This window comes from Motacilla alba, chromosome 7 (assembly GCF_015832195.1).
Source record: "Motacilla alba alba isolate MOTALB_02 chromosome 7, Motacilla_alba_V1.0_pri, whole genome shotgun sequence".
Lineage (NCBI taxonomy): Eukaryota > Metazoa > Chordata > Aves > Passeriformes > Motacillidae > Motacilla > Motacilla alba.
In genome coordinates this window covers 6,449,487-6,476,664 of record NC_052022.1, presented here as the reverse complement: position 1 = coordinate 6,476,664, position 27,178 = coordinate 6,449,487, and the positions used below count along the sequence as shown (strand labels likewise).

Sequence of the window (27,178 nt, the reverse complement as noted above, 5' to 3'; positions counted from 1 at the left end):
CAGGCACAAAAAGAAATCACTGGGTTTTTTTATAATTTATTTTTATGCAGTTTATTTTTCAATTCTTTTTCATTGGCCCATTGCTGTAATATTGAGGTTACAAATTAAATAGGAGAATAATTCTGTGTTATTTATTTTGAAAGCTAAAAGCCAATTAATCTAAGAATAGGGGAAGAGAGTCCTTTATCAGTAATCTCATTAGCAGTCATGGGAATACCAGGGCAGCTATTGCTTTATATAGTTTTCAAAAAATATTTGCCTTTAAGCTCTCCTGTGTTCTGACTGGTTTTCAAATTGATTAAAGGAGGTAAATTTTTAAAATATCCTTAAAACAGTATTTTAGTAGAATTTTCCTTTATTGCTCCTGTCATTTTCAATCTACTTGGTTAAAAATCAAGTTTCAAGATGAGTAGCATATAAGAAATTTTTATGTGTGTTCACTACATAAAGACTGGGGTATCTTTGTTTAGCTTAAATGTTTTGGGTTTTAGCTGCATGTAGTCATTGCTGTTATAGTTGTGGGCATTTGGCATGAATCTGTCATATAAACCAGTATGACTTCCCTTATTTTTCAATGTTATTATTGTATTCGTTTTGCTGTAAGTATGTCTGTCTGTTTTGTCGCAGCTGAGATGGTGCAGCTGGCTGTGTTTGTTGTCTTTCCCTGGGCAGGTCAGCCGTTCCTCAATCCCGATGGCACTCCGGTTGTGTACAACCCTCCCCTGCCTCAGCAGCCTGTTAGGAGCCAAGTGCCTGGAGCTGCACCTCAGCCAGCCCTGCCCAGCCCCACGCAGCACCAGCCCGGAGCAAACCCCGTCCTCTCACAGGTGCACTTGTCAAACACGTGCTCAGGGACACGGGGCTCTCTCTCAGTGCTGGGAACAGGGGTGGGGGATTATTCTTCTGCAGTGGATGTGAAGAACAGTCACACAGATAAGGGTAACTGGGCTTTTTCCTTCCCAGTCCTCACAACTATCAGCTCTGATCATACCTGAGCGTGGTAGGCAGCCTCTTCTTAAAAATACTGAGGAATTCTAGTATGAAAGTGTTCTGTAACCAAGAACAAGAGGTTCTGCCTTCATCCCTAATTGTGCTGTGGAGTTACCCAGGCATTAAAAGCAATATAGTTGGCAGCTGGGAAGAGTTAATCCAACCTTGGGCTTCTTGTCTTAGGGTTGTTTCTCAGCCAGATAAATTCCTGGGCTGTACAGCACAAGCAGGATTCATGGCACAGTGGGAGTAGCTCAGGACTGGTACAGCATGAACATCTCATGAGTAACACTTCAGCATATTCTGCTCACAAAACCACACGCACGAGTACAGAGTGTATTTTATCCTTGTCTTGTACAAGAGTTTAGTAAAATAGGACAGATTAAAGAGACTGTCCCAGCCCTAGATGGAGAAGAAAAGAAAAATGCTTGGGCAGGAGAAGGGAGGGTTCTCCCTCTCCACAGCTATTTCAGGCACCATGGTACTGCCTGTAGTCTCCTGTGGTATTTTCAGATGGTTCTTAAATTTTATCAAAAAGTTATAGAACTTCATCTAAACCTTTTACCCTTGTTTGTTTTCCCTGTTTAAACCTGTTCAGATAGCTGGGTATGCCACAGTAGAGCTGGTCTGCTTTGAGAAAGGTCTCATTTATACTCTTTCTAGTTCACAGAAGTGTGTATGTAATATTTGGTATTTTCTTCGCAAATTCTGTACTAATTCTCTGATTACCTTCTCAATGGATGCTGGAATTAAACCTGCCTGAAATATTATGAGCAATGATAACTATCTAGAGAAAATATTTTAGTACTGTTGAATAAATGGAAGTAGTATGTTTGAATCCATGGTTAGTAGTAAATTCATTCTGCCTTTAGAAGCTTTGAAAGGGCTTGTGTTTAAAATGCATGTGGAGTTTTTAGTCTCTCTGAAGGAAACAGTAAATGTTAAATAGAAGCAATTTGCTGAGATAACTAATATACTGTATAACAAATAAAGCAATGGATGTCTTACGGGAGACTGAGATATTCAGAGTTACTTCTGTTTTCATTCTATGCAGTCTTAGGCTTAAGAAAAAATAAGTATCCATTATATTTCTGAGATTGGAGCGAGTTGCTCTTCTGGAGCACAGTTGCTTTTCTCTGTTACAAAAGACTTGTTTTCACTTCTCTTACTCTGGTGTTAACCTTGTTCATAACCCTGTTATTTCTGCAGCCTCTGCGGGCTCTGCAGCCTTCCTCCCAGCCTGTCCAGTACTCTGCAGTGTCGTACCCACCCCCGCTCCTGCCAGCCTCCTCTGCACAGCAATACTCTGTGGTATTACACCTTCTCTTCTCTGCTCCTTGCACAGGCTCCTCTCTGGTGGCTGCTGGCCTTTGCTTGGCTGTTTGAGTGCTGTGTGATACCAGGGCAGTGACTGGCTCTCAGTGGCACAGCACCTGAGAACTCAAGATGGGAACGTTTCATGTTCAGCAACAATACATTCAATTAAGGCTGTATCTATATATCTCGATATTTTGAGATACATTCTTTCCCTTTCCCTTTGTAAAGAAAGTTTTTCAGTGCTGTTTCATTAGCCAGTCAGTACCTTTTTATGTCTCTGGATTAACCTCTTTCCATTGCTTCTTCTTGTTTCCTTGTCTGCTCACTCTTCTGCTGAACCTTAATACATTCTGAGGGTTCAACTGCTCTGATTTTTTTCTGGTTACCTTTTTGTAGCCTCTTTGGTAAAACTTTCAACTCCCACTTCTCTAGTATCCTTTGTTTAATAAGTAGAAGCTGGAAATAAAATATTTTAGTCTATCAAAAACCAGGAAAAAAAGAAGAAAAGCCACACAAAGTGAAACTGAAACTTAGTGAAGGAGAGTTGTTATCCAAGGGAGAATCTGAACTAGATTAGATTGAACTAGGGAGATCTGAACAGGTCAAAGTCTGCCCTGACCCTCTACTGAGTGCATGTTTGTGTTGAGTTTATGTGGCAAGGTTTTGGAGCAGGGAGCTGCAGGGATGGCTTCTGGGAGAACAGACTGGGAGCTGCCCCGCGTTGGACAGAGCCCGTTTCAGGCAGCTCCAGGGCTGACCCTGCACAGCCCAAGCTGGGTCAGTCATTCACGAGAGAGAGGAGGGAGAAACAACTCCCCAGATATCAAGGCCAGAGGGAGGAAAGCAAGGAGGTGCTCCAGGTGCTGGAGCAGAGCCTGCGGCCTGGGGAGGAGATTCTTGTGAAGCAGATTCTCCCCTTGAAGGACCATGGTGGAGTATAACCACCCTGCAGCCCTTGGAGCACCCCACAGGTGCTCTGAAGGAAGCTGGAGACTTCAGGATCAGGTTTTCTGGTAGGACCCACACTAGGGCACTCCATTCCTTAAGGACTTCAGCCTTGGGAAGAACCCACATTGAAGAGGTTGGTGAAGGATGGTATCCATGGGTGGGACCCCATGGGAGCAGCAGAGTGAGGAGGAAGAAGTGGTAGATACATAATAGGGAACCAGTCACAAGCCCCATTCTCCATCCCTTGTGATACTTGGAGGAGAAGGTAGTAGATTTGGGAGTGAAGTTGACTCTGGGAAGAAGCAGTGGGGTTGAGGGAAGCTGGTTTTAGTTTTGTTTTTATCCTACTCTGCTATTTATTGGCATAAATAAATTAATCTTCCTGTGGCGGTCATTGATGAATGATTCTCCTGTCTTTTTCTTGACCCATAAGCCTTTCGTCATATTTTTTCCCCCTGTATTGCTAAGGATGAGAGGAAGGATGGAGGGACTCGGGGGACACTTAGGAGCCAGCCAAGGTTAACTCATCACAGTGTTGTACAGCAGCTAATTTTCAACATTAATCAGAAATGTCTTATAATAAATACAGTTTAAGCTGAATTCAAAAGGGATGTTGCTTCTGAAGTTAATTGAGAGTTTGAGTAGGAGCTAAAGCAGAGAAGGAAACTCCTTCCTGTTTGTAATAATTTCAAAGCATTTCACATTCAGGAAATGAGTTCCAATACTAAGTGCCCTGGCAATTTCAAAAATTTATTCCTGCTGATGGTAACTTACGTAACATAACAAAAAGGATTGATGGTCTTGGATTTTATTCCAAGTGTAACACCTCTGTAGTTGGCACCAGGAGAGGGCTTTCTCCATTTGTTGGGAATGCCATGTTCCAGGGCTGAATCCTGCTTGTACCATACCTGTCACTGCAGGACAAAGTGACCAGGTCAGACTTTACTTACACTGGTAGTGTAACAGAAATCAGTGTGGTGTGGCTTGGGTTTATCCTTCAGACATATTTAGAGCTAAGATAAGCTCATATGCAGTATCTCCTCTTCAAACTCAGGATTTGGAAAAGCAGAATGTAAAATCCAATGTGGAAAAGCATTATAGTTGCATTTAATAGGCACCATTAAGGAATGAAATACCAAAGTCAGATTACTACCTAATGAAAATAAGGCTTTTTAAGATGTACTAAATACATATGAAAGGTATACTAAATTAAGTTTTAGGTGCAAATTCATATTTCCGACAGTAATTAATAATATCTTTAGCCTGGAAATGAAAAAAATCATAGCGTCATAAAATGTGAATGTAGCTAATCAGTAAAAGATGGAGCTTGCACTTGCTTTCTCTTGATTAATTCCTATCTTCTTAGGATGATCTAAGACCAGATGGTCTTGAAATAGTTTTAATGTACCTGCATGTTTGGAGAGTCCACTTTCAAAGTATGAACAAAATCTTCCTGTTTAGCAAAAAACGAGCAATACTGTTTAGTGATCACTCTGATTTTCAGAATGTTGCTAATTTGATGCTGAATTGCTTGCTAAGAAAAGGAGCTTGGGGTTACAGTAGCAGAAGTTTCAGGTTCCACAGGACCCCTGCAGTGCAGAGTGCAATCAGTGGCATCCTTTCTGATGTTAATAAAACACAGATAGAGGGTAGCCACTGGAACACATTGCTCGCTGTTGTTACTTGATTTCAGATGAAAAGATAATTAATCTCTGCATGTAGGATAATAACTGAGTTAGAAGAATGTACCTTTTAACTCAGGATTAGAACCTCATTATGTTAAACTCTTAAAAGCAAAAATTTACTTCAGCAATCCTAATGCATCCTGCTATTTTAATTGGGGTTAGAAGTTTTCACTCAAGTTTTGGAGTCCGATCAGAAGATGTTAGTGACACAAATTCTGAACATTTTTTTTGACAAATGAATGCTCACAATAAGTAGATAAAGGCAGATATAATCCAAAAGGCAAAATATTTGCAGTGAAAAGAGTGAAGTCTGAACATGGGTGTTCTCTCCTGCTATCAGCCCTGAAGATAATTTGCCACTGTTCCATCTTTGCTGTTGTTCTTTGGCTGCTGTCGCTACTGCCCAGTAACGTGAGACGCGCTGTCCGAAACTTACTGAAGTGTTTGGCTATTTTATTTCTTTTTCCTTGAACGTCCATTTGCTGATGTACTTCTTCCCGTTTTCCCCACGCCTGCAGCAAGACAACCTGGGATCGCAGTTCAGCCACCTGAGCCTGGCGCGGCAGCCCCCGGCCGAAGGCGCCGAGCCCGGCCCGGCGCTGTTCCAGCCGGGCGTGGTGCTGCAGCCCCCGCAGCAGCCGGGCTACATCCTCACTGCCGCGCCCGCAGCGCCCGCAGCGCCGCCCGCGCCCGCCCCGGCCTTCTCGGGCCCCGGGCACCCCGTGGGCCAGCCCGTGCTCCCGCAGCAGGGATACGTGCAGCAGCCCGTGCCACAGGTACCGCCCCACGGTCTCCCGATAGCTGCGGGAAAATCTGACCCTGCTCTGCTGCCCAGGGCCTGTTCGTATGGTCTGGGGCTCCCTGCAGAACTGCAGCTCTGCTTTTGTTCTGGGGTTGGGGTCTTTTCTGCGTATGCATTTTGTAATGAATGACTTCAGTTTACTTGAGGAAAGTAAACTTTTGACAAGGAAAGTAGAGAAATTGGCTGTTAAAGAGGGAATTTATGTAGTCTAAGGGATTTTTGAATCGTCAAATTATTTAACATCCATTGCACCTATTAATAAGTTTTGCCTTTTTTTAATGGATTTTGCATTTAGATGTCTGCCTTCTCTACAGCTGCATGCTGGCAGTGACCCTGTGACTGTTCCTTTGCAGATGCCCCCCTGTTACTGTACCCCCAGCCAGTACCCGCACTCCAGCCAGCAGTACCGCCCTGTTTCTGTCCATTACAGCACGCAGCAGAGCCAGGCCCTGCCCCAGCCTGGCCAGCAGACAGGTTTGTCCAACTCTTTCAGCATTTCATTAGAGCACTTGGGGTGGCTTTTCTCCTGCTTTTTCATTTTAAACTTTCTTTGCTGTAAAATTTCAAAAAAAGTAGAGGATCAAATGTAAAATACGAAGTGTAAATAACCTAAGGTGGAAAAAATTGAGGCACTTGTACATGAAACTTGGTATTCAAACCATTCCTTTGAGTGGCTCATGCTGTTACTTTAATTACAGAGTTTTAAAATTATTAACTTTTACATTTTAAAAAAATTGTAACTTTATAACTAATAACTTGATTAACTTGCAAAGTAAGATAAATTAGTACCTTTAAATGATGTAACATTAAAGAGATGTACCTTAACTGAAAGTTCTAAACTAAAGATCCTAATCTTAGATGCTGTGGCATGAAAAGAGTGCTGTGCAGAAGATATTGGTGATACTGTTTTACTCTGTCTTTCTGTCCTATGATTCAAGGTATCAGGGTATTGGATGGAATATATAATTACTTATTTAGTTACCTATTTTAGTAAAGACTTGTCAACTGACTTAGCCTTCTATGAATGTTTGTTTCCAGCAAGCTTCGTTTCCATCTCCTTCCTTTCTTCTTGTCTTTTTTTCCTTACAGATTTTAACTGTAGGCTACCATTATTCTCACAATCTGTACTTCTAAATACTGTTGTGACTTCTTCAATAGGATTTGTATTCCTGAAACAAATTTACTTCTCAGTAATATCTTGACTCATGGTCAAAATGTTCAGAAGTAACTAGTGATGTTTAGAGGCAGAGATCCTTAAAGACCAGACTTTTATACCAGCTCTAAGTTGAATACATAACACCCTTCTGAGTTTCCTTCAGGAGGGTCTTTTTAATTCCTTACCCTGCCCCCTCTGTGTGTTGCTCTACAGAAGCAGGATGAAAGATCAACTTTTACAAATATTAACTGGGTTTATTTATGTCCTATGCAGCAGCATGTAAGGGGGATAGCTCCTCTTCTGCACTTCTTCTAGGAAGTGCTCCAATAGTAGCAACACTTGATGGAGTTATTCAGGGTTCAGTTCACAAAGATTTTTTTCAAAGGAAAACAAATTACTTGGTTTTGCAACTTGGGTTATCCACTGATGTGAGAGATGTGTTACCCAACTATATTACACAACCTGCTTTCCTTCTTCAGAATTTTTAATACCTAGACTACTTAATAGCAAAAAGTCTGAGGCCCAAGGGGGATTACTTCCCACTGTGGGGACACCCTGTGTGAGTGGCACGCAACCTCCCCAAATCAGAGAGCTCAGTGTACATTGGTACCCAAACACACAGTCTGAATTGGAAAGCATGGGGTGATAAGGTGCAAAGGCATGAACTGGTTGCTATTAGGTAAGTTCCTTTCTTGTATGTTTTTAGCTCTTTATATTTTAACTGAATTTCACTGCCTGTGGGTGAAAAGTGCCAGCAGATAAACTCCCCCTCTGTCCTGGAAGATATAAAATAAGCAAGCTGTGCAGACAGCTGCTCTACTGCTTTGATCATGTGCCTTGTACCTGCACTCTGACATCAAGGGATCATGTTTAGGTGGCATGGGGATGGCCCAGCCAATAATTCTATTCAGTGTTGGGTTACTTGGTATTTACCAGCACTAATGGGAGAAAGAAGGATCTTACCAGAAACTGTATAATTAGTGTTTAATTGAAAATCTCCAAACTGCTCTCCAGCTATTGCTGGTTCTCATTTAATGCTTCATAGGCAAATTTGAATCAGCATTTTAGAAACTGGTGGGTCCATGTCTTGTTGTGTGTTCTGGAAACACCTCATAAGGTGATGTATTTGAAAATTCTCTTCCTTGTAATTTATTTTTGGATATTTTGACATTGATATTTGTATTAATTCAACACAAAGCTACACCTGAAGTTGTTGATGCTTATTAGCAATGTGTGGTTTTGAGCCAAAGTCACCATGTTACTTGGCTCATACAGCTAAGTGGCTGGGCAAAAATGAGAGCTACAAATCTTGCATTACATGAAAGCCATGGGGGTTGTTCATCTCAGGAAGTGGTTACTAACTATGGAATAACTTTGCCAACACAAATTCACATAAAAGGTGGCAGCTTCTGAGAGCATGGCAACTGCAGCCACTTCTGGTCTAATGTTGAGGAGTGGCCTGACTTTATTGATGAGCTGTTGGATTCGGGGCCGTAACACTGTCTGAGAGGTTTACATTTCTCACAGTGAACCGGTCTCTTTTTCAGCTGCTTCCTGGCTTCCTTTTTAAAGGGGTTTCAGGTGAAATATTTTGGGGGGTTCACTTTTAATAAAAATGCTTTTGTTGCCCAAAAGATGTTGGGAGAAGAAAACTCTCAAGAAAAAAGCATTTCCGATTGCCATGTTAACGTGAGCCCGGTTACCATGAGACCTAACTCCAGGTTGTTTAAAAATCCAGTCTGAACTACAGTTCCTGTAGGAACATCAGCTGCAGTTCAACTGGCTTCTTCTTCACAAGCCAGGGATAAAACTACTCCAGTTGCAACAGTAGCTGTAGCTGTAATAGTCTTAACCAAGCTCATCAACTCCCAGCTCGTTAACCGAGTGCTTGTACTTGCTTTTCTGTTCTTCAATAAACACTGTTTCTTACTTCTAATGCATTATTCAAAAAATGTATTTCTATATTCTGTGAGATCACTTTTCTTAACTGTGATTTCTTTTGAATTATGTAAATATTAAGAAACCTGCTCCTATTTTTACCTCCAGTTTCAGAGTATTTCTGTGTAATGGGGCAATCTGCTGTGGCAGGTGTGGGGTTTGTGCTGAGTGCTGCATTTCTGTCAGCCCACTCTATGCAGAGGTGAAACTGCAGCTAAAAATAGAGCATTCTTTGGAACGCTCTGGGGAGCCTTCGTGGTAGCCAATTTGTATTGTTCCAGTTCCCTCTGCTTGCAGAATTGATTGTATCTGTCTCTGCAAGTGCCAGAAAAGGCTGCAGAACTACTCACGGGTCCATTGCAATTTCTGGGACAGGAGGGGTTCAGACTGCAGGTGCACTGTCACAGCACAACTTCCCATTCTGCTGCTTTTTAGGGGCCATAGACCAATTTATAACAAAGTGTGTTAAAGCATTTTGTATATTACAGATATGAAGGGCATTTTGTGCACAGTTCAAACTTTAAGTTATTAAAAATTCTAAGTACTAATCCTACTTCAAGCATGTATTATTCTGAAGTTTTGTCTAGTTCTCTGAAAATATTTATAGTGTTGTGTGTTTCTTATGAATAGCTGTCTTGGTTTTAACAAACTGAATCTTCCCTTTAATTTTGTGAAGCAATATTTGATAATATTAACAGTCTTCTTTTGGTGTTCATTGTTGCAATTTCTATAGAGAGCCTGCTGAGGCTGTTAGTGCACAATGTTCATTGTGCTGTGTGGACAAAATCAATGAACATCGCAGGGTGCTGCTCACAAAAAAGTGTTTTATGTTAACAGGATTACTTTCAGAATAGACTGAGCCTTTTTTTAGCACAGTTTAAAGAAAACCCGAGGGAGTTTTTGCAGCTAAATTTGCTCTATTATAGTTCCTTGCCAAGGTAGGGAGCATGGGGAATGTCAAGGTCAGTGGGCTGTGAATGTGTCCAACTCAAACACAGACTCTTCTTGCTGTCAGTGCATCTTGACAAGCCCAGTTTTGTTATTCTGGAGGGATAACTGGCTTTGTCTCAGAAACACTGACTGTGCTGGGGTTTTGCTGACGGGGTAAGTAGTGCACACCTGTATGATGGAACATGAGAGAAAAAGAACTTGTGTTCTGCATGTGTTTGGATCATGGTAGCAGTTACCTGCGAAATGCTTTTTAAAAAAAGAGGAAAGGGGAGTTTAGGTTTGACTTTATAAATGCACAAATTTCCTGTTTGGCACTCATGCTTGGGGTGTTTTGGTTTGGGTTTTGGGGTGGGGTAGGGTGGGTTTGTTTAGGCAATTTTTGAAAGCTAGGAGAGGATATCAGTTTAAACAATAATAAATCGTTTTCGAGACACTGTAGAGGGGTGAATACGAAAATCTTTCTTTGTGTCCCTAAGATAACTTTGAACATAAAATATCTTCCACTATGTACCAACATAGTTTGAACTTGGAAGATTTTTCTCAGTCCCCAGTTGGTTTTAGCATTACAGACTTCAGAAGAAATTGCCCCTTTGGAAAGGATTTGCACACAGGCCTTATGCAAATTTTCCTGAAGTCTGATTTAGTTTTGAATTGCAGTCAAGATGCTCTGACCCCTGGGGCACCTGAGGTCCAAGCTGAATTTTGCATATGTAGGATTTTCAAACCGAAGTACCTGGAATGGCCTTGTTCACAGTGCCAGACAATGAGTTGGGTTTGATCCTGTCTAGCATGCCTTGTTCAAGTGCTTCCAGCTTTCACCTGTCAAATCCAGGTGTTAATGCATGTAAGCCAGAGTGTAAATGGATAGTGCACGCATGTGGGAGCAGCATTGCAAACAGTCTGGATAATATTTCATGCTGAATCCAAATGAGTAAATCTATTAATTTTAATGTTGGCTTCTTTTTATATGCATGATAAGTTCAACTGTTGTGAAGCCGCCAGATTAAACAAGCCATTGGAAAATGCTACACGTGTATTTTTGAATAGGCAACTATGCTTAAAATGTTTTCATTATTTCAAAGTAAGATTTAAATGTATAATTTCAGGTTACCAGATTTTGCCCAACCAGCAGCAAAACTACCAGGGTTTAGTTGGAGTTCAGCAGTCTCAGAATCAAAATCTAGTCAGTGGCCAACACAACAACATTGGGAATCAAATTCAAGGTGTGATTGTTCCATATCCCTCAGTGCCATCTTATCAGGTGGGTAATGCATTCATAACTTTCCAATGACTCTTCTGTGGGTTTGAGTGTTGGGGTTTTCTTTAAGTCCTTTGCTTTATGGTAGAAATGGTAGAAAGCTGCAAGTAGGTGCCAAAGGTGACTCTGGGGACAGAAGCTAAAGATACAAACCCACAACTGAAGTGAGAAGAAACAAGAACTTGTCACAAGTGCACAAGTTCTAGTGCTGTTGAAAGCCAAGTGCTGCGTCAGTTGCAGTTCAGAGGGTGGGGAAGAAAAGCTTGAAGGTTTCCTTCCCACCACCCCACTTTCTGTTGTACAGAAAATATCTGTTAATTCATGGAGCCCCTTGGAGGCAACATTTCCATTTGGGAGGAAGACGATTTAAAGGGGTTTTTTTAATATGGTATTGTTATTTTAGCTACTGTTACCACTACTATTCTGGTTTTAGAGAATTCCAGGAGATCTTTCAGTTTCTGGAGTTATTTTTAAATTCTTGTATTGACTGGTTGATGGTCAGGAGGCAGAACCATTGGCTGCAGGAGAAAGTCTTACTGTGTGGCCCATTGCAGGTTTCGGTGCCTCAAGGTTCCCAAGCAGTGCCCCAGCAGACATATCAGCAGCCTGTCATAATTCCCAGTCAGTCCAGCCAAGGACTGCCCACCACAGGAATGCCAGTCTACTACAGTGTCATTCCATCAGGTCAACAGAACAATCTAAGGTGAGTTTAACTGATGCTTGATTTCTCAACAGCTGGGCTTGTGGCTTTGTAAGAACTGACAGGATCTGGCTTTAGTACTGCAGATACTAAAACTATTATTTTAAAAGCAGACTTACAGGCATTCTATTTGTTTTTTGCTCTTATGCAATTAAGTGAAACAAGCAGTACTGCTTTAAATATGACATACTTGTTGGACTGGAAAACATTGTCTCCATAGCACTTTCAGCAATACTTTACTGCAGTTCCACCTCTTAAATTTTCTGCATTCCATTTCTTACCCAGGAGACACCAGTGTGCTCAGCAGTTCAGTCTTTCTGCAGTAATATTCAAGATGACTATCCATATTCACTGGTTTTGACAAAAATACTACATTAATAATGTATAGAGGAAAAATAATTTGAATCCCAGAATAAGACTGACTTCTTTTTTGAAACTTTGCATGGAAAAGGTTTAGCTTACTTTGTATTGTAGATGAGGCCTGCTGGCACCTAGCTGGGTGTGAAACAAGTATAGAAACTTGGCTTTTGTTTGATAAATAACCTTTTGGTTTTGGTTTTTTTTTTTCTTACCTACCTTGGTAGCAGCAAATTGCTCTGCATGTACAGCCCTCCCTGAATGTACATTTGTGTCCCCAAAGCAGTCTGTTAGTCTATTTGAGAACAGATAGGCAAGTGCCTAGGAGAATTCATTAGGATTCATGCTTCTTACAAATTTCCCTTTCTCGAGTTTTTTTGAACTTACAAATGTGCAGCATTTAAAATTACCTGGGAGCCTTTAAACAAGCAGCAGCAGTTTGAAGCTTGTTCATCCTTTTGAGAGTGCAGACCTCAGTAGTATTTGTGTCATCGCCGCATGGTTTCGTCTACTTAAATCTGGATTCCTGTTCTTTGTATCTGAAGGGTTTTTAAATCCTTTTCTGTTTTATATTTGAGATTCAGTGAAGTCACAGGTAGGCATAATTCCAGGCTTTTCTTAAATTAAGTTTGGTTGCTTGATCTTTTGTGTAATTTAGAATGTCCCTCTCATTTATTAGGAATTCAGAGCAAACTAGCAGCCAATGACAGCATCTGCTTTCATCAGAATAGTTGTGCTGCAGCACTTGAACAGGGAAAGCAGAGTGCTGTTCTGCAGGAGCTGAGTGTCAAGCCTTCAGGTCACTGCTGAAAGCTAGAATCAGTAGGCAGATCAGAAGCTGTGTGAAAGCATCTGTGTTAGTTTTCACTTGGTTTTGTCTGCTTTAATGGAAGGGAATCTTTAAATTAAAATTATATAAGTGACCTATGGGACAAAGGATGGAACAAACTTTCGACAACATAGGTAAAAATAGTAGGTCCAAGAGGATTAAACCTACTTTTTTTTTTTTCCCGCAATTTGAAGGAATTGTTTTATTCTCAGAATGGTTATCTATTAGTACAGGATTCTATAGGCATTGTTCTGATTATGGTCCACCAACCTGATGTTCTGGCTGAGTATTAGTGGTAAAATAGAATCTAGCTGTATCTGTTACCTGGTTTTCCCCTGATTACCCTGAAAAACTACCTGGCATAAGTAAACTTTTAAAGTTATCCTTTTCCTACAGTTTGCAAACAGCTGAATGGTTGTCTGTCCCCTGGAGTCCTGTTCCATCTCCCACCCCATTTTGGAAAAGCCATCTCCTCTCTGGGCTGTGTCAGTGGGCCCTGGGGCAGAGCTGTCTTTCTGTGCTGCCCCAGGGCCAGCCCCCAGCTGAAGGACTGCATCCCAAATCCTCGTGGCACAGACTGTGGGGATCTCATAACCGAGACCTAATTCTGCTGCAGTGAGCAAGACAACAAATTGTCTTATCCTTATCATTATTCTGCATGTCTTTATGCTGATAGAGAGCTGTGGACACAAAAACAGAATATCAAAATAGGTGAATTAATACAGTTTCTCAGTGTAGGCAGGGCACGTGTTCTTGCTAAGGAAGAGGTGGGAAGCTTCAGTCTTCTGGAGAATGAATGAATTCAGGGTAGGTGGGAATATTACTGATTTTAAATTAACAAAAGCTCAGTGATTTGCAGTGCATGTACACAGCAAACGCAGAAGTCGTGATTAAATGAGTGCAGCATAAATGCCTGTTGGTCATGTTCTTTTTTTGTTACTGCAGTTCATCTGTAGGATATCTGCAGCCTCCTGGATCAGAGCAGATACAGTTTCCTAGAACATCATCACCGTGCAACTCACAGCAGCTTCAAGGACAGCAGTGTGCAGGTTGGGAGAACAAAGGTTTTTTTGATAAGTTTAAAAAATGTCTAGCTATTGTTATGCTGGGTGATTGGATATTTGCTATTAAGGGTTTGATTTAGAATTAACTGCTGTATTCTATTTCCTCTTTTCTTCCATTTTTGAATTTATTTTCCATTTTTAATGCTGAAGCAGATTAATTTGAAATCTCAATTTTTTTTTAATCTTTGAAATATCTCAAGTTACTTTCTTAAAATCCAATACCATACATCATAATACCTTGCACATCTACTGGTGATTTATGACAGACATGGGAACCATACTCTGGCAGCAGAATGACTTCCATCCTTTTCTGAATAGCCAGATGGGTCTGAAAACATTGAGATTTGCGTCTGTGTTTGACAGAAGGAGTGAGGTATATTTTGGAAGCAGCATACTTGGCTCTTCTACTCAAGAACCATTCTAGATTTCAGTTAACAGAGTAGAGCAGTGATTTTCTTAGGAGGTCTTGAGAGGAGTTTGAAAACTGAGCATTGTGGGGTACCTTTTTGACCTGCTGGAAAGCTGAAAGAACTTCAAAGCTGTGTGGGGTGTTTTGTTTTTGTGGCAGCCTTATTTACTGCTTTTACTTTCATAGTTTATAGCAACCATTCAAGTCAGAAGCCATCACCTCCTACATTATTGCCACCTTCATCCAAGTCAAAGCCACAGCAGGCTGCTTCCATTGTGCACTACAGCATAGTGTCTCCACCCTCATCATGTAAAAGTTCACCCACTGGTCTTTCCATCATGCAGCCAAAAAAAGGTACATTTTATTGGGGTTTTCATCTAAGCCATTCTGTCTAGAACACACTGTAAAATTGCAGGTTGGTTTCATGGCTAACTGCTAGAATAACTGCAACTTGAGTGCCATCTCTGATTTTTTTTTATTCTTCATCTGTATTGCTATTGTTGTCTCTTTTTAAATGATCAATTAGAATTTAAGTGAAACAGTGGCTCATGGGGCAGCCTGGAGGCCACCCTCAGCAGGTAAATGTTACTCAACAGAAACATTTAAGTCAGGTTCAGAAGGTTTTGATCTACAAAATACTCGGGTCATTTTTAGAAGGTGTGTAAACAGAAATCTCAGTGTGTTTGAAAGCAGTGCTGGCATTGATCTTGTCAATCCATGAAACCTTTATAAATGTTAATATCCAAACACTTTAAACTCTGAAGTTCCACCTGTAAAATTGATGATGGACTGGTCAGGAAAATAAGAGCACTAGGGTTAGCCACCAAACAAGAGACTGCAGAACAATCCTGTGACCCCAGGCATGGTCTTTATTTACTATTAGGGAATTTGATACATTAGAGGCTTGCTTGGTAAAAAAGGGATAATCTCAAATTCTGCCATCTCAGTATTTTGCGAGCAAGCACTAAATTAAACAACCCTAGATCAATGACCTAGATTCTGCTGCAGATGTGGTGTTTCTTACAAACATTTATCTTTAGAGTGTTTTTGAACCTGTTTATTAGTAAACAGATAACATGGAGTTAATTGGCCAGCTAGCTGGATTAGCAGTTCATGGGCAGGTTTGGTTGGGTTTCCCTTTTGCTTCCAAGTTTGTTTGGCTTTAATTCTGGAAGATTGTCATTTCAGAATGTCTAAAGGGAGCCTTGCACTGGTTTGTTTTTCTGCCCTCCCAGCTATCCTGGAAGGGCTGGTTTTGTGCAGTTTGGATGGCCTGGGTCAGACCTGTAAACTGGGGGTTAAGGAGGTTTCAGGAAGGAGGAAGCCCTCTGTGGGGGAGCAAATTCTGGGGAATAAATTAAAACTTGAGCTTTTCAGCAAGTGAAGCCATTGAGATGCTGAATGAAGGCCTCTGAGGTGGGGCCAATGAGCAGGTCCACAGACAAGCAGCAGAGTTGTGCTAGAGGGGACCAGACTGTAAAGCTGGGGAGGCTTTGAAGGATTTCTGGATTTCCCTTCTCATGGCATTTGACAGGTCATAAAGTCAAACAGTCTGCAAACTGACTCATGCCATGTATGACACTTCATTGTGTCAGGATACTTGCTTAGGAAAAGAATTCCATTTATTTTCATTTCCTGAAATGCTGGGGAATTAGAAGCAAAAGAAAAAACACGATTTTCTGAATGTATAAAGTTTTCTTTTGCAGTTTAAATTGGATTTTAGATTGGCACTCTTTTAGTGATTGTGCTATAGATGTTTCTGAAAGACAAACATGTTTTTGTTGGGTGTTTGATTCTCACAGAACAAAGTCAGAAAGAGTATGCTAGAGTGTTGCAGAATGAAATACTGTATATAAACCTGTAAGATATAAATCATTATAATTTATAAAATGTATAAATATATGCATATAATATTAAAATGAAACCCATTTTTGTGTGCTAAACGTAGTGTGTATATAGGTGTTTGGTGTATCTCAGGTTTACATAGGGACTAGATAAGTTAAGGCCTTAGCAGTGGAAAACTTTGGTGTTGTATAAATTTCTGATTGTGTAGCAGTCATAAACAGAGTTGTATTTTATTCTGCTGTGCAACAAAACAGAAATATTCACGATGTGGCTTTTGCAGGGACTCCTTAATTTATATCCTCTGCTAAAGCTGGCCAGATACCCAATGGTTCAATTGCAATCTGTAACACCTGGCTAAAACTTCTTGCCATTAAAAAGAAAGTACAGATGTGAAAACATTGTTAATTCAGTTAGCCATGTAATACATATTTCCAAATACAATTTACAAAAGCTAGTGTAGTTTTAATGTTTTGTGTTTCTTATTCTACATCGTTTGGTTTGATTTTTGAAGAAGTCTCTTTCTTTTTATGGAGCCCAGGGGTAGTGAAAACAATAGTCCATTATAAAATACACCAGACGAATGCATTTTATAATCTGTACCTTGATGCTATGACGTGGCAGTAAATTTAGAAGACTGCAGAATCCTGCTTTCTGGATGATTAAGTGATGTTTAAACTGTGTGTTTTAATCGTGGCTTCTGAGAAATGTTGTCAAAAGTGGGTAGAGCAGAGAAGGAAATTGCAAACAACCATTTACAAATAAGAAGGGCATTACAGAAATTACTTGGGGCAGAGGGGGGAGATGGTTTGTCTCTTGGCAGCCTCTCCTTACAGCTCCTGGTGTGAAACCTTGTGCAACAGTGCTGGATGCTCAGGGGTTCTCCCCTGGCTCTGGAGTTTCTGTGGCTACCACAGGACCCAAGTGTGACAGGCTGTGGGGATCAGTTTGCAGTGTCTGCCCAGAAAAGCATTCCTGGGGAGAACTTGTAAGTGAGGGTAAGCCTGCCTAGACCAAAGGTTGATCCCGGTCTTTCTGATATATGCCACTGTATCACTTGGAGTCTGCATTGCTGTGCATCATGTAAAACTAGGAAACTTCTATTTTTCGATGAAGCTTATTTTCACTGAATATCACATTCTGCAACACAGTGCTCTGATAGAAACTGCAGTGAATGTTGAATACTGTCAACTACAAATAAACAGAGTGATTTCTTTCCAAAACATTCTCTGCAGTGAGTTTCAGTGGCTGCGCTATCTCTTTCTCCGGGAAGCCGTCTCTAAGTTAGCTATTGCAGGTGTAGCTGACAGTGCAAATGTCATTGTACAGAGGATAGCGCTCCAGTTCTCTAAACCAGCAGCTCCCGGAGCCAAGGGCGCTGGTGTGAGGGGCTGTGCTGACGGTGCTGTGGCTCCCTGTGTTGCAGCCGTGGCGCCGCCGCCCGCCGGGGGGGTGGTGATGATGCAGCTCAACGTGCCCGGCAGCGCCGCGCCGCGGAACCCGTCCCCGCCGCAGAGGAAAGCCGGCAAGTACTACTGTGAGCACCCCCGCGGGCACAAGGCCACGGAACTCAGCACTTTAGACGGTGCTGCACAGGTAGGAGCCGCTGGTTTGCTTCTCCAGCATGACTTGGAATGTGCATAAATTCTGTCTTATTTTCAAAAGTTCCTTTTGGGGAATAAAAATCTTGCTCTGGTTATACTTAATAGAGCTACTTTAACTTTTTAAAATCTTTGAAAGCTGTGGGTGCTGTTCAGCCTGTTCAAGGAGTACTTTTTGAAACACTAATGTGTTGTTTATTCCAGCTGCAGCATAGTCCTCAGTTGGGCAGCCCTGCCACCTCACCGGCCCAGTCACCAGCACCAGCCCAGCTGTCAAACATGAAGAACATCCGTCCCACACTGACACCTCTTTCTATCGTGTCCCAGTTTTCTAGACCTTTTGTCCCTGGACAAGGTATATTTTTAGTTAACTAAAATGTGTGTGTGTGATTTCTATTTGAATGTTGTACAGCAGAAGTTATATGAGGATTTTCTGATGAGTTATGGCTCACTTTTGTAGTATTGCTCTTGAAGCAGAATCACCAAAATTATTCACTGAAACATCATTTAAAAATTCTTTTTATCACTCTGCACTGGTACTGTCCCCCATATCTTCAAAGGCTTTTCATCTCCTCATTAATGTGTTTCTCTAGCACGCTGGCTTTCTCATTTTGTGACATTTCCCATTTCAGCATTGAAAATATTAATAAAATGTTTACTAGAATTTAGCTTCCAGTCTTAAACATAAATCATGAGTTGATAATGCACTGAATTGCATCACTGCCTAAGCATGTATTTTTCATTCCTCTCTGGAACAAGAAGCATGATGGGATGGAGCCTTTAGCCAGGACTGTACCTCAGTCAGTATTTCAGATAGGACCCACCCAAGGACACAAAAAAATCCTTGTAGAAGAATTTCAATCTTCTGCTGCCATGTCAACAGAAAATAGGGAGTTTTCACTGAGTTAGGATAGTTGATAATACAGTGATATAAACCCCTGTTGTCAGTGAGCAAAAGTATCCTGTGAAAATTCCCAAACTCAAAATTAACAGGTCTGTTTTACAGAGAGATTTACTTTAAAGCCAAACTTACAGAAAATTTTGTATGTGTCTCTTATTGATAAAGAGAACCTTTTTATCTTGTCTTGCTCTTATTTGTTGCATAATCTTTGTCGTTGCTTTGTATTCTGACGTTGTAAAAGTTCCAGGTGGGCTGTTTGAAGCACACCTCTTACCTCCCTTAATCTGCTGTGATTATTGAAAGCTTCTAGTGCATTGTCTCTGTGCATCCTTGCAACAAATAGGAATCTGAAGATGGACCTGGCTCTAATCAGGGCTATAACCATGAAATGACTAAATTAGCATGAGAGGAGCTTTAGACTTATTAAACTCATTCTGAAATTAAAGGACTTATCTAAGACTGCAGCGAAGAAAAACTTTGAGTGCAATCCCTAAATACCAGGAAGTTTGTACCTTTTCCCCTTGGGATCAGGACGTGGTTGATACTGATGGAGACAGGGCTGCTCTGAGTTTGTAGCTCAGCCAGACTCAGCTTTGTGCACAGCAGTTCTGCTTTCTCTTCTGTGTAGCGTTTTCAGTGTGAGAGGGACTTGGAGGAAGCTTTCCTGTAACAGAAAAACCCTTCTAATTACCTTTCTCTTTAAGGAGATGCCAGATACCCATTGCTTGGCCAACCCCTGCAATACAATCCATCTTTGTTACGTGGACAAGTAACAAGCCAACAGGTATTAAAAGAGAACAATCTCATGAAACAATGAAAGAAAACCAATTCAGGCCTACCATTACAACCACCTAGAACAGGGGAATGTGTTATTGCACTTGGAGAGTAATTGAGTGGAAGGTGCTTGCTTTGCAATAAGTTTTATTCCATGTCAATATTCCCTATCGTTCTTGTTTGTTGTATTAAAAAGTGAGAAACATTTATCTGAACTATGGCTTTTGTTTTTAAGAAATTCACTAGCTAATTCTAAATCTAAAGTTTGGGGACCCATTGCTAAAACTATTTTATTCAAGTAACCATTTCTTAAAAAAAACAACAACAACAACAAAAAATCTGGTAATTTTTAAACTAAGAGCGAGTTTATTCCTTTTAAGAAATACAAACCCAAAATATTGGTGTAAGCAAAGTTGAAAGTATTTCTCTCTATTTAGTTTTTGGGACACACAAGCCCCCTGCCTCTACCTTGCTCAGTTCCGCCCAGTGCCAGCTAGAGGATGTGATGGCTGGGGCAGAGCGATGTTCTTTGTTCTTCCAAGATGATTTAGGGTGATTTTTCCCCCATCATTGCCTCCCTTTCTTCTGTAGTGAAGGATTGAATGTGCCTGACTGTAGGATTATCAAACTCAGTAACTCAGATTGGATGTGAAGCTCCTCTCTGCCCCATGGTAGTGCAGGGTATTTTCCAGACATTGCTCTGCACTGTCACTGAGCTGACTGGAAATTGTAAGATACTGATGGATTGTCGTTGAAGTACTCCCTTTGTGTCGATCTTTCCAGTGTCAGCCTGGAAACAGACATGGAAACAGGGGAAAGAAACCAGCAAAGAAGGCTGCTTCAGCAGATCTTGGTGCAGGAGAACCAGGTATGGAATTGCTGACTGACGCAGTCCTCCAGAACAATGAATTATGGGGATGGGCTGGGAATGTACAAGAAAAGCACAGGTGAGAAGGGCCAGAGCCAAGAGAAATCAGACAGAAATGGACATGGCAAACATTGGAAACATAAGGATGGAGAGAAAATAATGGAGAGGGGGAAAAGGAAAGTTAAACAGGAAAAGTGTAGTTTTGAAGGCTGGAGAAAAGACCAGAGAAGTTCAGGATTGAAGAGTACTAAAAGAAAGAGCAAGTATGTCAGTTTACTGGACCTACGTTCTATGATATTGTTACATTAAATACACACACTCCTGCTTCCTTTTACTGGCCTAACAAGTGAAATCAGACAAAACCCACAAATTAGTTTGTGCTCTTTGGTTTGCTTTGTTTTTTTGTTTTTCCTGTTCTAGTATATTTAAGCACGCGGATGTGGGAAACATACTAGGAAATCTACAGATTAGCTCATTGGAATTGGTAAAGATGTCGTCTTTTATGATGAAAATAAAGTAAAATCTGATGGCATCTATCTTAATACCTTTACTCAGAATTTTTGCTACCTGCTGTCGACTCTTCACAGAAAGTTACATAAAAATCAGTTTTTCTGACAATTTAGTGGAAAGGATTTTTTTTTTGAGGTAAGACAGAGTAATTTTTTTGGCATGGTGATGTGTGGAGCATTACCAGGCAAGGCCACTGAGATGCTATAGTGAGTTCTGAAACCTGCTGCAAGATGAGTTGATGATTTTACTACTGTCCCCTCTTTGTTCCGAGGACCCTCTTTGTATTCCCAGCTTTTATTCGCACACTTGTACAAGTAAGCAAATTGTATTTGTAAGCAGCACTAAACGTGAGACCAAAGGCTCTCTAGAATATCAGGAAGGCAAATCCCGTGGATTTAGTATCAGCCAACTGGAGATCCAAGTATGAAATAGTAATTTTCCATTGAGGATGTTGTATCGTTAAGCGCAATAACCGATTTAGAGTCGTTGTTTTTCTTCTTTCAGTTGTGGGGAAAGTTCTAGAAATTACTGAGCTGCCAGAAGGCATAACTCGTATGGAAGCAGAGAAACTCTTTGGAGAACTGTTGAAAGTGGGTGCCAAGATCCGGTGGCTGAGGGATTCCCAGTGCCTGCAGCAGCAGCAGCAGCGGCGGCTCTGCGGGGACGGCGGCGGGGGCCCGGAGCCCGCGCGGGCCGGGGACTTGGCGTCCACCTACACGGTTCTGGCCACCTTCCCCAGCATGGCGGCCGCGCAGAGCGCGCTCAAGAGACAGAGCGGCACGGCGGCCAGCAAGTTCCGCCTGAGGAGCAGCAAGAAGCACTACGACTTCCACGTCCTGGAGAGGGCCAGCTCTCAGTAGCAGCGACACCGCTGGACGCTCGGCCGTGACTACTTCCGTGTCCTCCCTCCTCGATCGGTTTGATGTCATGGGGTTTCTGTTCTCTTCCTAGAGACTCCTGGGATGTTTTGTCACGTGACATTCGCCATTGAAGAATAAATAACCCAGCGAATCCAGCAAGATGAAGAAAAAAATTTACAGAGTTACTCCCAGACAATAGCAAGGAATCATCTTTGCGACAGGCAGCTTTCTGTAAGGAACGCTGCTGAAATGCCCCCTACTTTTATAGTAGTTTTGTTTTATATTTTTGAAATCTTGTATCAGATCCAAAGTTCTATTGTACAGCAGATGTTCATAAAAATCCATATGCAGATTTGTATTTTATAATCCCTTTTCACAGCCAGCACACAGCAGTCCATTCCAAGGCAGGAACCTGAGTATTGGTGGAGGGGAAAAGAGAACCATTCTCAAGGAATTATATTCATTTTCTAGCAAACTACCCAACATCTTCACGTTAACCTGTTCTTTGCCCCTCATGTGTTTTTTCTTTTCTTCTTTCTTTTTTTCCTCTTTGTCCTCTTTTTTTTCTTTTTCTTCTTTTTCTGTTTTTCTTTAAGAAAAAAAGAATATCATTTTAGTAACTAACTCCTTAGGTGGTCCTTGTCTTTTGCAATATATTCAAACAATGTCAAAAGAAATTACAAGTTTGTACCCTTGAAGATTTTGCTTCTGATCCAGCAAGTTTAATAATTACTGGAAGGGGATTATGAATAGGTTACAAAGAATGTTCACTGAATCACATTTTAATATTTCTTTTTAACAAAAGTGTGAAGAAACTTTATGTATCTTCATACAAGTGACAAAATGTTTGCACTTTAATTGTGTTCCCACCAGTATGGGTCTCTTTCTCTTCCTTTTCATGCTAAGATAATTGTGTTTGGTAAGTGCTGGAAACCTTTTTAATAGTTTAAGTTTTCATCATTTGCAGATGCTCACTGGACATTAAAGATTCATTGCACATAAACGAAACAAAACTTTTTTCAACTTGTGTAATTTGCAAGTCTGTACAATGTGTGCTGATGCAAGCCTTTTTCAGTTCAAAAGAATAAATGTTTACAAACACAAACTTTTTCAGTGCACTTGTTTAAGCTTCTAGGAGTCTTGTGAAACCTGGATGAACTCATGTTAATGGCTGGAATCCTTTCAAATGTGAGAAAAGAACTTAATAGAACCTCTTAAAAACCACCTGCTGTTCCTCCTCTGGCATTTATGTTATCCAGCCCTTCATAATATTTAAATGTTTCTCTATATAAAAAAGAGAAATTAATCAGATGCTGTAAGGGACTGCTCCTGATTTTCTATTTTTAGCTCAGGAACTGATTTGCTGTGTAGACGAGAAACACCTTGGTCACTTCCTAAGGCTATCATTTTGTGCATTTGTGACTTCTGAAAGAGGAAACTCAAGGTAAACTTTGTGTTTAAAAACATTTTACAGGGGGTGAAGGTGAAGAATTAAGGCGCCTAAACCAGCACTGATTTTCATTTTTTATACAAATTATTCTATCCCTGAACACCCAAAGAGTGATGAAGTACTTGGAGGAAAACCTAGAAAATTGACCTGTCTGGGAATAATGTAGCCAATGAATTAGTTTCATGGGACTTGATTCTGTGAAATGCTGTAGCAACAGGTATTTACTAAAGGTCACCTTAGACGCTCCCCTAAAACAAAGGGGAGGAAGTTCACCTTCAAGTCCCCAGGTAAAAGCCAAGTTACTCATTCCAGTCTGCTTTCTGAAAGGATGCTACTTGGCATTCAAGCTGTGCTTCACTGAGGGTGTATTCCTTGCTGCTCGTCGGGCTGGGCTGCTGCAGTTTACTGCACCCGAAGCTCCAGTTTATCCATTACCCCCTCTGAACAGCACAGACAGCATGACTACGCCTGCGTTCTGTCCCTGCCTCTTGCTGATGGCCATGCTAGTTGAGGATTATGGTTTAATCCTGTAAAAGTGGCTGAGATTAAAGGGCTGTAGGGACAGGTGTCCCAGCCCAGCAAGGCAGCTGCCTCCCACCATTAACTCATTCTACAACAAGATTCTTCCAAGATATAGAAGGGTGGGCAGTCGCTGAGAGCTTCCATCTATCCTGAATGACCCCAGCACTGAATCTGCATCAAACCAAACCCTTTCCAAAGGATGGTGCATGGCTCGCTGCATCTCATAAACTGCCCTCCTGATAAACAGAGAAGGTAAGCATGGGGAGTGCAGCCCAAACAACAGGAAGGGAGGGATACACTGCTTAGGAATAAGGCACAGAAAGTATTTAATTTTTATCAAAGAAGTTATAAACTTGAATGCAAGTCACCCCAGAAGAAAAAAATCACAACGTATAAGAAGCCAGTTGTATTCCAATGCAGAAACTGACCCTGTGCAGTTAGGTGTGCCTCCTTTCTGAGTATGTTTCACTCTGTGTTAAACAGGGGTGGTTACGTTATTTTATCTGGATGTGCTGATATGAGTCACACAGGTGCAATCCACAGGACTCTGGCACTGCCAGATTCCCACTTCACAGTTGAGTTTATTCCTGGGTTTGTGCTATTTCATACTTTATCCAGTAAGCAAACAATGCAAACTCATCTAACCAAGACACTTTATACCTTCCTGGCCTTTATACCCTTCTGCCCCTTTTGGTTCCTTAAACCACACAGGCCCAGGCACTATGTGCAAAACCCCTGGAATTGCATTTGTTCCACGCATTTGGATCACAGTCTAGAAAGCAAATAAAAGCACTTTATGCATGTAATAGAGGCATGTAAAATGCATTCTCGTGTTCTAAACAAATCTTTTAGTACTCCAGTGGATTTGAGCTTCCTCTCATTTACCATTAAAGCTATTTTAAAGCAAATACTGACAAAAGCAATTAAGTGAGGCCTTCCATTGCAACAATATAATATGTTTTGTTCTACTGAGAGCATGTCTTAACTTTTAGAGCTAAGGAAAAGCACTGGAAGAACAGGCAGAAAAGCCGAACAAATGCAGCCAGAAAAGCCAACAAATGCACTCCACTAAAAGTTACTATTTCTTGATTTCAACTTTTAATTAACACACTTATATTGTAAAATTCCTCCCTGAACTGTGAACATTTCATATAATGTCTGATATTACAGTCAAAAAAGGAGAATTAAAACTTAAGAATATAAATATAAGTGCCATACTTTGAGGACTGCCCAAACCACATGGGCCTGATGCTGGAATTGGGTAGCTCGTTCCAGCACACCCTGAAACATCCTCACAGCCCACATGAGCCTGCCAGGCTGTGGCTGCTGTGCTTTGGAAAGGCAGGGCTGGTTGGGAACAAGCATCTTGCATCTTCCCTGGCATTCCTCGCGGAGCTGATGTCACCTGTTCTAATAGGAAATGTTTTCCTTTCACTCACAAACGCTTAGAAAAATGACACGAAAAGGAGCAGAGTGTCTATGAGGGCAGAAACCATGTGCTGTGGTGTACACAGGCTGCGGTGCTTGGGTGTCTCCACCTGCAAGCACCCCTAACCCCTGCAGTGTGATGTTTGAAGATGCGGTGGTACAGGGCAGCTGTTTGCAGACGGGTTTTATCAAAGCACCAGAAGAACTGTGTAGCTCAATGAATGCAGTAAGGTACCTGGGTACACAACACACCTTCCACAGGGAGAAGTTTTTACCTATCCTATCTTCCTGCAAGCCAGTTCCCTGCCAAGGTGGAATGAATAGTTGTATTCTCATCCTATGACACTCATTTGTGCCTTAAAACTTCACACTTGACTTGTCTGTTGTTTTGAGTTCACCTTGTACTAGCTTGGATTCCTGGAAGGGAGCCAAAATTACAAATTTCTATAAATACTGTTTACTTCCATGATATATTTTTTCCACATAAAATTGGTGCAGGCTTCAAGTTCCTGTATTCAGCCCTGAAGCAAAGAATGTTTAGATGAAGCTTTGGAGAAAACTGACCAAAACACCTTTCAGTTACAGGTCATGAAAAAATTACTGTAGCTGGAATTTTTATATATGGAATTTCTAACTATGAAAGGAATTATTTCAATCCCTCCAATGTTTCTACAGCTTGGTTTTCATGAAGGTTGATGCACTGCCTCTTCTCAATGTCCTACTCCTATTCACATTTAAAACATTTTGGGTATTTTGGCTATTGATGTCAGTAAGTATAAAACTAAAGTGCACAATGTTAATGTGACTTCATTTTGGAAGCTTCATTTCTTGGGTGTAGACCAGAACCCTTAAAAGGGCCTGATTTCCAGAACAATCGGAAAATTAAGCCCCTGTAAGTTATCTTATTCTGAAACCTAAGAGCAAAGTCTCCATCTACATCCAAGACCTTCAGTGTAAATTAAGTTGCCTCTTGGATTCCTTGAAAATGTGTACAATTATGTTCTTACCACGACGTGTATGAGCCTCCTCTTACTTCAGTGTCTGCCTTGTGTCCTCAGACTCTCAGGGCTGGGGTTTGGCCCTGACTCCGTTCAGCAGCCCTCACTGCAAGGGTTCGTTTTTATCCTGCTTGCAACTACTTCACAATGTCTGTCAAAATTTGTCGGGTTTAAAGTGGAACTTGCTGAAGACATGATTAAGCATTAAAATTTGGTCCAGGAAACAAACACTTCAGTGTTTGCTGCTATTTTTTCATTTTCCAGTCCCACTGGTAAAGCTCATGCACCGAGTCATTATATGGGACACTTGCAGCTGCAAGGGACTGTGCCTGCACTTGGGAAGAGAAACCCCAATGTCAAATGAGCCTGGTGCTGTAAACCAAAGAGCTGTAGAGGGCAACCTGTGTGTCACCGGCAGCTGTATGCTTTTAAAACTGGAATAAGTTATAAAAATAAACTGTGTTGCTGTGGATAATGCTTAACAGTGAGGTTTATTCTTCATTCAGCTCCCGTGTCCCAGTTAAGTGGGAATCTGAAAGAGCAGGGATTGATGAGGATCCCTGGTTCTGGCAGCAGTGGAATGTTTCAGACCCAGGTGAGCAGAGCTGGAAGGCACGCTCGTCACGGGCTGGGCATGGACTGGCTTCAACACCAAGGGATCTGTTACACTGGATCTCCCAAAATTACTTGGCAGTTAAAAAAGAGTATTTACAAGCAATATTGCACATCATACTTCAATTACAGTGGCCTCAGTTTGAACTTGAGATGGAGAAGCTGGCATTCTGCTTCTTTCTAATATCCTAACTTTTGCCCTAGTCGTAGGGTTAATTAGCTTTGCCCTTCTTTGGTTTTCCAATGTAGTTAACAAGAAGCATCATTATTAAGTGTGCTCTGACAGTCTACCACAGTGATTTATACAGCCTGGGAAATACACCAGACCTTGACTCTACATTGCTCAAATTTGCTGACTTTTACTTGGCTTAAACTGATAACTTTGATTTGTTAATTAACTGCTGACTT

General features: G+C 41.2%; 1 protein-coding gene across 19 annotated transcripts in view; it reads left to right on the top strand.

Annotated features, from left to right (window-relative positions):
• The window catches only part of R3HDM1 (R3H domain containing 1), an 81,860-nt gene extending 55,227 nt beyond the window's left edge, over nucleotides 1–26,633 (top strand). For 13 of the 19 annotated variants that reach the window (XM_038142743.1, XM_038142738.1, XM_038142741.1 and 10 more), the window contains 13 exons: nucleotides 673–827; nucleotides 2,200–2,301; nucleotides 5,459–5,716; nucleotides 6,096–6,216; nucleotides 10,894–11,048; nucleotides 11,600–11,748; nucleotides 13,877–13,980; nucleotides 14,591–14,758; nucleotides 17,673–17,842; nucleotides 18,052–18,202; nucleotides 19,453–19,532; nucleotides 20,306–20,390; nucleotides 21,405–26,633. In XM_038142743.1, coding sequence (XP_037998671.1) covers nucleotides 673–827; nucleotides 2,200–2,301; nucleotides 5,459–5,716; nucleotides 6,096–6,216; nucleotides 10,894–11,048; nucleotides 11,600–11,748; nucleotides 13,877–13,980; nucleotides 14,591–14,758; nucleotides 17,673–17,842; nucleotides 18,052–18,202; nucleotides 19,453–19,532; nucleotides 20,306–20,390; nucleotides 21,405–21,760 — 2,054 coding nt within the window. In that variant the 3' untranslated portion in view covers nucleotides 21,761–26,633. The remainder of the gene's footprint in view (nucleotides 1–672; nucleotides 828–2,199; nucleotides 2,302–5,458; nucleotides 5,717–6,095; nucleotides 6,217–10,893; nucleotides 11,049–11,599; nucleotides 11,749–13,876; nucleotides 13,981–14,590; nucleotides 14,759–17,672; nucleotides 17,843–18,051; nucleotides 18,203–19,452; nucleotides 19,533–20,305; nucleotides 20,391–21,404) is intronic. The other 6 variants (XM_038142749.1, XM_038142742.1, XM_038142744.1 and 3 more) reach the window with 5 other exon arrangements.
• The last annotated feature ends 545 nt before the right edge of the window (nucleotides 26,634–27,178 follow it).